Here is a 13535-nt window from a genome sequence, read left to right on the forward strand (position 1 = left end):
TAAATAAATGGAAACATACCCTATGTTCATGGATTGGAAAACATAAGGTTGTTAAGATAACAATGCTACCCAAAGCAACCTACAGATTTAATGCAATCTCTATCAAAATTGCAATGACTCTTTTTTTGTGTAGAAACAGAAAAACCCATCCTAAGATTAATATGGAATCTCAAGGGATCCCATCTAGGCAAAACTTTTTGTTGAAAAAGAACAAAATTGGAGGACTCACACCTGTTGACTTCGAAACTTACCACAAAGTGACAGGAATCAAAACAGTATGGTATTGTTATAAGGATAGACATATAAACCAAACAGAATAGAATGGAGAGCCCAGAAATGAATGCTTACATTTATGGCCAGATGATTTTTGACAAGGGTGTCGAAACCATTCAATGGGGAAAGAAGTCTTTTGGCATTGGGAAAAGTATCATTTGGTATTAGAAAAACTAAATATCCACATGCAAAAGAATGAAGTTGGATGCTTACTTTATATCACATACAAAAATTAACTCAAAAGGAACCAAAGACTTAAATGTATGTCCCAGGCTCCCTCCCTGCCATAGCTGTATTCCTTGAGAAGTGGCTTCTGTTGGGGGCCCTTTCCTATGGATACAGCTCTCCCCAGATTCTAGTAACAAGTCCCCACCCCTTATTCCTCAGGCCTAGGGGTGAGAAAGCTGCCCTATTACTGGCAGTCTCCTGGAACATTGCCTCCTGTAACCACCTACACCTTTGTAAACATCTCCCTTGCTAAATGTCACACCTTGAGTGTGCAATCTTTTCCCCAGCAGGATTCTGACTGATGCACCAGGAAGAAAAATAAAAGAGTGAGGAAGAGGGCATGCTGGCGTGGGAAAAGGAAACAGCCTCTCTTTTATGCCAGATACTGTTAGTTTTGCATTTTATCTTATGTTATCCTCACAACAACCTTGTGATGAGGAGTCTATCACTTCTATTTTCTGAGAGCTTAAACAATTTCTCTGGATCCCCCGAACAGTGAACAGAGTTGGATCTTTCTAAAAACAAAACCCATGTTCTTTCCTCATTGAGAGTTGAAGGCACTATGCAAAATTCATTTCTATCTGTGCTGCAAAATTGATACACATGACTTCAGTTAGTATCTGCCATGTAAAGTTCCACATGAGAAATTTATCTTAGAAATTTTGGATTTGATTTTTTAATTTAAAAAATATTTAAAATTTTGTTATTTTAAAATTTTAGAAAGCCAGGAGGAAAAATGCATCTCTGTTAAGAATCTGGAATACTTCTCTCTTTCTGAGGAGAACTATGTAACTTGCTTTTTTTTTTTTTTCACCTCCCTGGAAACCAGGAATCTCTTGCCCAAGTTCTAATTACAGCTATAATGACCCTTTCATTCCCATGAATTCTTCTGTCTTGTTTCTTTATCTTGATTTGCCATTTCTGTTTGATTAGCTTAATTATATTGTTACGTAGTTAGATAAGTGGGGGCACCGGGCAGATAAGGTGGGGGAGAGGGATAATGGTCTGGAAGATGATGGTATGCCCGCCTTCAGCATAAATTTACTTCCACTAATTGAGTGCCAGCAAGAAACTGGTTAGAACCCAACAGCCATGACTGTGCAGTAGCGACAAGGACCTAACCAGACATGAGCCAGTGCTCACTGTAGCATAATTAGCATGGCAGTCTCGGCCCCCTTCAGTGGGTTTTTCTGTGTGCATCATGGGTAAGGACATGCGCAAAAGGGGAGGAGCAAGACTAAGCACTCCAGGGGCAAGAGCTGTCAATCAATCAAGAGACCACCTCTAAGCCAGGGTATAGGAGATGGGGGCAAACAAAGACCACTGCTGGGACATCCGCGGCGCGCCGTCGCTGCTCCCTATTGCTGGATCCCTCTGAACACCCACCTGGACTCCGGGCGTCCTTTCTACCCTGCAGCCATTTGCTTGCCTTCCCGCAGACATGCCGTTCGTTGAATTGGACACAAACTTGCCCGCTGGCCGCGTGCCCGCAGGACTGGAGAAGCGGCTCTGCGCGGCCATTGCGACCTTCCTGGGCAAACCTGAGAACCGCGTGAACGTGGCGGTGCGGCCCGGCCTGGCCAGGGTGGTGAACGGCTCGGCAGAGCCCTGCGCGCAGCTACTTGTCTCTTCCATCGGTGTGGTGGGCAGGGCCGAGCACAACCGCGGCCACAGAGCCCGCCTCTTCGAGTTCCTCACCAAGCAGCTGGACCTGGCCCAGGACCGGATAATTATCCGCTTTCTCCCTTTGGAGCCCTGGCAGATTGGCAAGAATGGGACAATCATGACTTTTTTGATTGGCATGGAGGATGTCTAGAGTCTGTGAGCTGGCAGCCCCTTCCAGAGATGCCTCCTGGCAGTGAGGGCCTGGTGAACACCCCCACCTGTTCTGTGCAGCCATGCCTGTGAACTCACGGTCCTCTTCCCCATCATCATGACAAATAAATGAAGAGAAATTTGTCTTTCCAAAAAAAAAAAAAAAAAAAGACCACTGCTATCTGCCCTTGGATCAGCGCACCTCGCATTCTTGGAGGTGTACTTTCCTTTTGCTAATAAATTCTTTAAAATCTTTCACTACACAACTCTTCAGTCTCCCATCTGAATTCTTATCTTTCAGGTAGACAAGGACTGGGGTCTTTTCCCTTCCCCTTTTTGAGTAACCATATGACCCTTGCTTAAGCTTTTTTTAGAATCCCTTTGGGTAAAAGTATGAAATTAATCATATATTTCAGTTAGCTTTGCCCAGTTTTTAGTTGAAAACTCTGACCTCACATCTTAAAGATGACATTAAAAGGGTCAAAACTGGGTGGGGACCACTGCGGGGCCTAAGCCCGTACCAGGATAACCTGCTCTATAGCAGGAACTCCGTAGATTTGTCCTCTTTGCAAAGAAACTCTTTCCATTGTTAATATGAACTTCAACTATGGTGAGTCAATGATTAATTAAGGAAGAACCAATAGGTACGTGCTGTGATTTAAACCTAAAATATAAATATGAACACCCAATGCCACTGAAGAAATTCCTTCTTTCGTCAAATTCTGTTTGCCCAGTGTATTTCATGGGTAACTTGCCACTCAAATAAGAAATCCCAAGAAGCCCCAAAGCTAAACTTGTGGCCTGACAAGATTGGGAAGATGCCAGCTGTCACATGCCACCACCCAGATATGTCATAGCTGTAAGACAATGGAAGTTTCTTCATGGGAAATGCAAGCACGCTTTCTGATGAGTCAGTTTCTTTAAACAATGCTAGTCCATGCCTTCAATTTAAAGCACTGTGCCAATTTCTGGCTTCAAAATTTCACAGATTCTGACATCTGAAAAGGCAACACTTTTCTTTCAAGTGGTGTATGTGTATCTGTCTGTCTGTTTTAAAGAGATTAGTCTGTAACTGAAAGTTAACTGATCCTAACAGCAGAAAGTCAAAGCTGCTAGCCTGCACAGGGACCAGTCCACCGCAGCTAGAGATGAGCTCAAGGGTGGGATGAAGGGATGAGGGACAGGCTTCCACAGCATCCATTATGACAACATTTAAGAAAAAGAACAACGTTTTTAAGGGTTTGCGAGAACCTAGGCGGAGGCCTGTGGCAGACATGGAAATGTGCTGTTCATTACACCCCCTACTCGCTTCCTCCCCTGCAGGAGGTCTGGGTTCAATCCCCAGTACCTCCATTAAAATAAATAAATAAAGCAAATTACCTCCTCCCTCAAAGAAAAAAGCCGCTTAAAAAAAAAAAAAAAGACTCAAGTCTGCCCCTTCACTAGTTACAAGACCTTGGGCCAGCTACTTAGTTTCTTTGAGAATTTGTTTCTCTATCTGTAACTTGGAGATCATGATGCTTGGCTTATAGGTTGGTGGTGAAATTGACATGGCAATGTATTTGGATGACTGGTACGGATCCTAACACACCGTAGGCACCCCACTAAGGGTAGCTCTTTTGACCCTGGTAGTTACTGTTACCAGGATACCTTCTTAGCAGCCATCACCTTTTAAGGTCTTCAGTAACTAAGAGAGTATCAGCGTACCTGGGTTCACAAAATCTCAGGAAGTCTCACGGGCCTCATGAAGCCCAACAGCTTCATGCGGAAGCAGAAGCAGCTCATCGGAATAAACGTTCATGAAGGTTCAGATAAGAATATCCCTGCCCGTATCTTTACATCTTTCTCAGTCTTACTTAGGTCCCTCTCATCGTCTTGACAGCCCACATCCCACATGCAGGCGGTGGGGACTGCTCTCAACAGAGGCGGAAGAAGCAGCGTTGATGTTTTCTTCTTGGCTCTTCTTCATCTGGTGGATATTTGTCATTTCATGATTTTCAGAACTTGCCGCTTAGTTTGCTAAGTTTCCTGAGGTTCCAAGTGTTTAAGACTTCAAACGAGTTTTTTTATTTTTTAATGCCACTTAAATCCACATGTCTTTTCTCTGACTTTGACTACAGCTAAAACAAGTAATTCCCTTTTCATGCATCCTGCATAGGCAAGCTGAAGAACCACAGCTGTAATTATTTAACCAGGCTCTAAACCAAAGATCTCTAGTGCCCCAAGGCACAAGGGGATGTAGGCAAAGAGAGGAGGAGGATGCCCACAGGTGGGGGTCATTAAGGAATTTTATGGGAACAAAGGGCCCAGGTTCAACCGAACAGGTGGCTTATAAATGCTCCCCACCCTAAACATTATGAGCCCTCAGAGAATTGGAGAACAAGGACACGTACAAGGCTCCGCAGAAGACAACAGACTTCTGACACTTAAGAGGCCCGGTGTTGCTTGTGTCAGGTGCATTTCAGCGTATATTTCTCCCCATTCTCTTCTGGCTTGTCTGGTTTCTGGAGAGAAGTCCAATGTAATTCTTATTCTTGTTCCTCTGTAAGTAAGATGTCTCCCCACCGCCACCCACAGCATTTCTAATTTTCTCTTTGTCTTTGATTTTCTGCAGTTTAAATGTAAAATGTGTAGATGCAGATTTTTTGGGTTTTATCCTGCTTGGTGTCCCCTGAGCTTCTTGGAACCATGGTTTGTTGCGTGCCATTAATTTCGGTGGATTCTTGGCTATTGTTATTTCAAGCATTTCCTTTGTTCATTTCTCTCTTTCTTCTCCTTGTGGCAGTCTGATTAAGCATATGTTATTTCCTTTGTGGTTGTCCCACTGGGATGGTAGAAACTTCCATCTCAGTCCTTTTGGGGAATTTTCTCCTGTTCCCCAAGACATGTCAAGTTTATTGGGATTACACAGATTTTCTAGGGAGTGCCCATGTGGTATTCAATCTCCTGTCTCCTCATGTTTCTGGAGAGATATTCATTATCTTTGGCCATGTGATCCCTTTGGATGTAGGGACTCAAAGAGAATCCTTTGGGTAGGTGACAGCCCTGGGGCTCTGTTCTCACTCTAGGTGCATCACTCAATCATTCCTCTCTGGTCTATTTCCACCTGTGGAAAGAGAGGCTCAGTTTCCTTGCCACATACCTCCTCCTCATAGGCTTCCTATGGGATGAAAAATGCTGTATGATAACCTGAATGCTGTGAGCCCAACAGGTAAGTCTTTCCGCCAGGTTCCTACCCTCTTTTCATTCCTCATCTGACATAATTTCTGTTACATTTGGAGAATGGAAAATCAGTGTTCAGATCCCACCACAGACTAACTGTACCCTCTTAGCAGCTCACTTACTTCTCTGAGCCTTGGTTTCCTCATCTGTGAAATGAGACAGCTATATCTTCTTCTTTGGATCATTGTGATGATGTGTGATTCAGAGCTACCATACGATCCAGCAACTCCACTCCTGCGTATATATCTGGAAAAATGAAAAAGCTAATTTGAAAAGACACATGCACTCCAATGTTCATAGCAGCACTATTTACAATGGCCAAGAAAATATAGAAGCAACCCAAATGTCCTTCAACAGATGATTGGATAAAGAAGATGTGATACGCACACACACACACATAAATGGGATAATACTTAGCTCTAAAAAGAATGAAATTCTGCCACTTGCAGTAACATGGATGGACCTAGAGAATATTATGCTCAGTGAAATAAGTCAGGCAGAGAAAAACAAATACTGTATGATATCACTTACATGTAAAATCTAAAAAAATAATACGAATGAATATATATGCAAAACAGAAATAGACTCACAGATACAGAAAACAAACTAGTGGTGACCAAGTGGGAGAGGGAAGCGGGGAAGGGCAAATTAGGGGCATGGAATTAAGAGATACAGACTACTATGTACAAAATAGACAAGCAACAGGGATCTATTGTATAACACAAGGAGTTATAGCCATTATCTTTTAATAACTTTAAATAGGTATAATCTGTAAAAATACTGAGTCACTATGCCATACACTTGAAACTAATATAATATTGTAAGTCAACTATACTTCAATAAAAAGAAAATAATTTTTAAAAGATTTGATATTAAAAAAAAAATAAACAGTATGAGGGGAAGGGCTCTCCATGCACTGGGATATAACAGGTGAGAGACAGGATGGGATTTGAGAGGAGATCTAATTTTGGAAAAACTTAGAACTGGATTTGAGTCCCTCATTGGCTAGTCACCTTTAAAGATCGCTCAATGTGCCCATCTGCAAAATGGGTATAATTGGACTGTAGAACAAAAAACAAAAAAGCAATATAAAGGAAACCATTAAGCACTCTATAAATTTAACTATCATTGATATTTACTCTAACCAGTTGCTTCACAAGCTTGAAATTGTCCCCCAAGTTCCCGCTGTACACTCAGAATTCTGCCTTAGGATGTTTAATGTTGCTGCAAAACCAGCCTTATTAAATCTCTGGCAAAAACCAAGAAGCAAATAATTGTGAACTGGTTGTCATACCAGCATTTCCTGATTGGAAATTCATGCTTCAGTTTTTCCCTCCTAAGAAGACAAAGGTAGGTAAACCTAGACCTGCCCAGCGATTAATATTTCAATAGTTTATAAATGACCCAGATAGTAAGTTCTCATCATTTAGCTTAGTTTCAAGTTACCAAAATCTGGAGAGACAATTTTAGCTAGACATTCCCCAAACATAATTATTCCCACAAGTTTACCTAAAAGCTCTTATTTTGTTTACTTTTACTAGTTTGTTTTTTTTTCACATTGCGTTACTTTCCTTGTTGACAAGTTTGCAACAGATATAATAAGGTCTTATTTGATCTCCAGTAACCCTAGGTACAACAGAAGTATTAAACTTAACACTGATGATTCTAAAGACATGTTTATATTAATTAAACAACAAGCTTAAGCTAGCTTGAATACCATATACTGATTTTTTGTTACTGAATATTTGCCAGGTCATGAGAACCTGAAATGTATTTTGGTCAGTTTTCTTTTTATTTCTGAATATTCATATAAGCACTTGATTCCCTTTAAGCCAATGAAATAGAGCTATTTTACGAATTAGTCCTGCAATATTATACACCTGTGACACACAAACACACAAAACACAGAGATCTCATACTTCCCATTCTAAAATTTTAGCCATGAAGTGGGTACAACAATGTGGAACTCATCAGGTACAAAAGAGGTTGGATTCAAACTGGGGTTTCTGGCAGACAGAACAAATCAAAGTCACATGCCTAGATGGCTAAACCTTTTTACTAATATTTATAGAAGAGACAATTCCTCTGTTTGTCTTTAACAAGTCAAGTTCCAAATTATTTACCCCTTCCTCAAAATTTGCATTTTAAAAGACAACAAGATCAGGGTTCCTGGAGAAGACCAGGAAGAATATTTGCATCTCAAAAGCATAGAAAGGCAAGTTCCTTCTGGGATAACTTTGTTTCCTTAAAGCCAGAAATAAAAAAAAAATTTTTTTCAGTCATGGGTTTCGGTAACTATAGTTTGAGTAGTCTAGCAAGATTTTTCCCAAGGGACTGTCTGATGGAATTGAAATGGTACCACCCCTTTTGATCTTTCGTGCACACACAACACAAAGTTCAAACCTCAGCCAGCAAATGAAAGCCTCAAAATTCAAAATGAGCACAAATCAAAATTCAAAGTCAAAACAACAGCTTCCTAGTTCCACTAAGCCTATGACCGCTGTCTGATTGGTGCCTCTCAAATGGGAGTTCCCTCAGAGACAGAGAGCTCTACAAACTGGGGAGCCCTTGCCTACTTTAGGGAGTCCCTGGGAAGGGTTAGGGGGCCTTGGTCACCAGGAAACTTACCCTAGGCCTGGCCAAGGAGTCAAGATATCCCTGGCAGGATTCTTTTCTCTCCCAAGTTTCTGAGCATCTGGAGGTCTGGACCAAGGTTGGAAGGAAGAAAGAAAAGAGTTCCCGAAACAAAAACGGCTTTGGCAGCTTCTGGGGCTTGTTTTCCTCCACTCCCGTCCTCCCACCTCACAGTCCCAGCCAGTGGTTACAGCAACCTGAGTGGCTTGGACACAGATCCTGTTCCAGATTGTCCCATTGATATGCAGGGCTTGCAGGGCTTGCAGGGCTTGCCTGACCCTCCACTGTCCCAAGGAAGGCTGATGCAGGGGTTGCCCTTAGAATGTCCAGTCAAGCCAAGGTGTCCAGGGCTAGGAAAGAGGAAAGGGTGGCAGGGGAGTTGAGTCCCATGCTGGGCAAAGTTGTGGCTGCAAAACCTGCCTCTGTACCCCGAAAACCGGATAGAGACTCAGAGGCAAAGATTTGGGAAGATCGGAAAAGAACAATTTTATTGCTTTGCCAGGCAAAAGGGAGTCACAGTAGGCTAATGCCTTACAGACTGTGAATCCATCTTGGGGTTGGGGTCTTGAGGTTTTATAGAAAAACTGGATGGAACAGAAAAGGTGATAACATTCAGGGCATTTTATAGGGTGCTACATTCCTCTTCACCTCAACAAATCTTCCTGGCACCACAGAGGAACTCCAGAGGGTCTATGCATTCTTCTGAGATTATTGGCCCGTTACCTCCTTCTTGGAGCATAGCCTCTGGGTTAAAACTATTCTTGGTAAAAAATGTATAGGGAAGGGAGAGTGTAAGAGAAAAGTTTGGGGATTGTTTAGCACAAAAGCAGTAAGGGAGAAAAAGCAGGTTGCAGGATATCTTAGAATTAATCAGCAAACAGTTTTAGCATCAGGGAAGCCAGTTTGTTAGTTTATTTCCCACTTCTTCATTAAGACTTGTGAAAGAGAAGGTAACCTTCACCTTGATCTTCGTGTGTACTCTTGTTTTTATACTCTTGCTAAAGGCATTTAGTATTAAGTTTCCCAGCTGTTGATATACGTAAGCTTGCATTTGATGGAACCTGCCAGACACATACCTAAGAGAGGATCCTTGATTCTCAGAGAGACATTGGACTCAGAGTTAAAGAAAAGAAATGTGACATTTTATAGGGTGCAATGAGTATGCGTTTTACCTGTATTATCTTAACCTTCCCAACAACCCTGAGGAATAGCCATACATGCATCTATTTTACAAATGAAGAAATGGGCTCAAAAGCATTACCCGTCCAATGTCATGTATGGCACAGCCAAGATTTGAGCCCAGGTGTGTCTAATGCATTTGGCCCTCTCTCTTTATACTTCTGAATGCCAACTAGATAGATACTAAACTTAGGTAAGTTGAACTTTCTAAGACTATTTACTCCTCAATAAAATAATGCCTTCCCTACCAATCCAGCCATTTTGATATGAGACTCAGTGAGCCAGGTATATGTGAAAGCAATTTATAAACTCTCTTCTACTTGCATAAAAGATTAGAATCGCATAAAAGATTAGACTCACATAAAAGATTAGACTCACATAAAAGATTCCCAGGATCTAATGAGCACAAGGAAATTTCTTCGTAAAATATAAAGAAGAAGATTGGGTTATGCAGAAATTGTTTATCCATCCATCCATTCATTCAACAAACATCTATCTAGTGTCTACCTTATGCAGCTCTCTGGTATCTCGTCTATAAGGGCACTAATCCCATTATGGAGTTCCCACCCTCATGACCTCATTTAACCTTAATTCCATAAAGGCCTTATCGCCAAATACAGTCACATGGGGAGATAGGGCTTCAACATATATGGGGCGCAGGGGGCACAAGCATTCAGTCTATGACATCTGTCTAAAATTAGTCCCTTTTGTTGTCCAATAGTATAAGCCCCACCTTCAATACAATTTCCCACTATTTGTAAGCAGCAAGCATGTGTTTCTTCCTTTTACAATGGAATTTACAATGAGCTTTAATATAACTTAAAATGCTTTTGGCCATCTCATAAGCAAAAGACGGTAGGGAGCTTTAATTACATCTTTATTCCATTCCCACATCTAGCACTCATAACACTTATCTAAACCCCGGTATTCTTCTCCAAAAAGTTCTGCTAATAGGAACTTTGCTGGAAAGAAGGAAGACTGCATTTAAATTGCATTCCCTCTGCCCTTTACCCTACTTTAAAAAATACTATTTACTGACATTCTTAAATGTACAAAAATATGCAGAGAAAATGATCCAGTCCCAAATCCCACCTCCCAATAACACATATTGACGGTAGAAAAAAATTCAGATGTTACAGAAAGTATAAAATGAAAAGTAAAAGCCTCCATCCCTCCCTGTTCCAACCCTTCACCCCAAAAGTAACTTCTGTTACTATTCCCTCATTTAAAAATACTTGTGGAGCACCTACTGCGTGCGGTTCACTGTTCTGATGCTGGGAATACAGTAGTGAGCAAGATATGTCAAGTCTCTGCCTCATGGTGCGTGCACTTTCGTGGACAAGACAGGTGATAAAAAAATACATAAAATAGCATCAGATAGTGGTAAGTGCTCTGAATAAAAAGCAGCGTGGAAGAGAAGAAAGGGCTATTCTGAGCTAAGACCTACAGTAAGGGAGTGAGCCTACGAGTACCCAGAGGAAGATCGTTCTAGAAAGGGAGAGCACAAGTACAAAATCCAGGGGGGTTTCTTGGTTTGAGGAACAGCAAGAAGGCCAAAGTGGCCAGATCAGAGTAGTGAGAGGGACAGTGGCAGGAGCTGAGGTTGGAGAGCAGAGTGAGTACTTCAGCCGGCACTCTATGTATAAAGGAGTGACCATATACGTGTCCTAAATGTCCGTTCTGGTGGCTATGGACACAATCAACAGCTAACAATGAGAACAGAAGTGCAGAGGCCAGTTATCACCATAGATCAGGTCAAAGATTATGGTGCCCTAGACTGTGAGAAGAGGTTGGATTTGCAACACATTTTGAAAATAGAGTGAACACAGATTACCTGGGAATTGGATGTGGGAGGTGAAGAACAAAGGGAGGCCAGGATGGGTCCAAGTACGTTGGCCTGAGCAATGGAGTGGCTCCATTTCCTGAAACAGGGGACACCGGAAGAGGGGTTATCTTGGAGATACTCCCAGAAATGCTCTTTTGTATCTATATTATCACATAATGTCTTTATCTTTTAAAAGTATGCAAATAAGATTGACTTATACACAGTGTTACAGTTATCTGTTGCTGCGTAACAAACTACCCCAAAAGTTAGTGGCTTAAAATGATAATTTGTTAATATCTCTCCAATTCTGTGGGTTGACTGAGCTCAGCTGAGGGGTTCCCTCTTTGGGCTGGGGGTCACTCATGCAGCTACAATCAGATGGCAATCAGAAGAGACTTGAACAAACACTAGCATGGTTTCTGACAGATCAAGTCTGCATCCCTAGAACGATGACCCCAGCCTCCATAAGCTCCTCCCTGACAAAACAATTTACTGTTTGCTCCAATCAATACCTGACTATAGGCCCCTGAGCTCCCTTTTCTTTGAGCATTTACTTTAGAAAACTTGCCATTGTAAATCCTTTCTCTGCCTCTTTGAGATGTATCTTCCAAACCCAGAACGTATTTCTCAAGGACCTGGGAGCTTTGAAATGTAACTATCGAGAAGAATGTGCACGCTATCTCCCAGCCTCCACGGGTGGATAGCGATACAGGAAAAATGGGGCGTGAGAGGACAGCTGTGTTCCAGGTCTCAGTCAAGTCCCTGGGATGCGCCCTGCCATGTGAGGGTCCTTGGCTTCATGCAGGAAAGAATTCCAGAGCAGCCACACTAAAGTGAAGGTAGATTTATTCAGAGAGCTGCACACTCCATAGACAGAGTGCAGGGTGTCTTAGAAGGCCAGAGAGACCACAAGGCATGAGGATGGGTGTTTAGTCTCAAACAAAGGTAGATACACACTCCACAGACAGAGTGTGGGCCATCGCAAAAGGCAAGAAAAAGGCCACAAGGCCCAGGAGATACACATGCCATAGACAAAATGCTGGCCATCCTACTCAGAACGGAGAGTGGCGGCCTCAGAGCACGGGGTCAGCCCGGAAAACTAAGATCAGCCACGAGGTGTAGGTGTAGGATGCTAGTTTTAATGGGCTCAGTAACTTCATAGGCTAACAAGTGAGAGGATTATTCCAATTACTTAGAGATAGGCTGGGATTCCCAGGAACTGGGCTATCACCCACTTTATCACCTTTTATGGTCAGCCTAGAAACGGTCCTGACAGCTGTAGGAGTACCATTTAGGATTCTCTTGTACTACAATGAGCATATGTTGAAGCTCAAGGTCCATTGGGAGTTGAATCTCCGCCATCTTGGTGTTAATTGCTGTGTTATTCTTATAATGATTGTGCCCTGCTCCCTTCCCTCCTCTCACAGTAGGAGCCTAACTTTCATGAGCAAGAGTTGGTGCAACAGTTTAACCACAGAGACTGTGGCCTCCCCAGTGGCTACTGGGCAGATTGGTTGTGGCAGCCAGAAGTTAACTCCAGAATTCACTCCAATCTGTGTGGCTTTTGACCAATGACAGAGAAGAGATGGAAGGAAGCCAGCAGATATATTACTCACCCTCCTCCATTCTTCTTTGCAACACATCCAAGACACAATATTTTCACAGAAATTCAGAAGATGCCCCACAAGACAGAGAAATCAGCTTCATTTTTCGCAAAGCCATGGCCCTCTCCTTATCTCCCTCCTTCCTTCCCTGCCTCACTCTCATTTCCCCTCACTCTTGTTTCCCTGGAATTATATTCCCAGCAAAATGTTAACATGAACATTTTCTCTCTGCTTTCTAAAGAACCCTCTAAGGCAGACAGAGCCTTAGAGATTACCTAGGAGTGAGCTCACAAACTTGAAACCTCCCAAGTGGGATTTAACCCTCAGACATATTTCATTTAACCCTGAAAGATATTTTTAAACAATAGCATCTTGACTATTATTTAACAGTAAGGAGACTTCATATAAAACCTGGATATCCTACTTGTCTGGTGTAACTGGGGTCTTAAAACAATCAGGTGGTGTATGGTTTTGCCGGCCCTTTGGTCATGGGTTACTCACACTCCCTGGGCCAGCCCGAAGCCCACCACCCCTATTCTCTTCCCCAATTGGGCTGGGTGTTGGCAGCCATTTTTATCATCACTTGCACACAGTTCTCTCTTTTTGTTATACATATGTCTCCATCAAAACTGAGATAAATCTACATGCATTTCAAATGTACCATTTGATGAATTTTGATAGATGTACACACCAATGAAACCACTACCACATCAAGATAGCTAACATTTCCATCACTCCTCAAGAGATACAGTTTT

The 13535-nt window shown here is 42.3% G+C and overlaps 2 protein-coding genes across 2 annotated transcripts in view; both read left to right on the plus strand.

The window, feature by feature from the left end:
- Positions 1 to 13535, plus strand: part of MSMB (microseminoprotein beta) — a 45986-nt gene that overhangs the window by 10358 nt on the left and 22093 nt on the right. The window lies entirely within an intron of this gene.
- LOC102539091 (D-dopachrome decarboxylase-like) lies at positions 1411 to 2460 on the plus strand. The gene has a single exon (XM_006220025.4). The coding sequence runs from the start codon at positions 1943 to 1945 to the stop codon at positions 2315 to 2317; it is 375 nt and encodes a 124-aa protein (XP_006220087.3). The 5' UTR covers positions 1411 to 1942; the 3' UTR covers positions 2318 to 2460.

The sequence above is a fragment of the Vicugna pacos genome, chromosome 11, assembly GCF_048564905.1.
Source record: "Vicugna pacos chromosome 11, VicPac4, whole genome shotgun sequence".
Classification (NCBI taxonomy): Eukaryota; Metazoa; Chordata; class Mammalia; order Artiodactyla; family Camelidae; genus Vicugna; species Vicugna pacos.

What these genes read in the sequence shown, in the direction of transcription:
- LOC102539091 (XM_006220025.4), top strand. Translation starts at nt 1,943, where the DNA reads ATGCCGTTCGTTGAATTGGACACAAACTTGCCCGCTGGCCGCGTGCCC.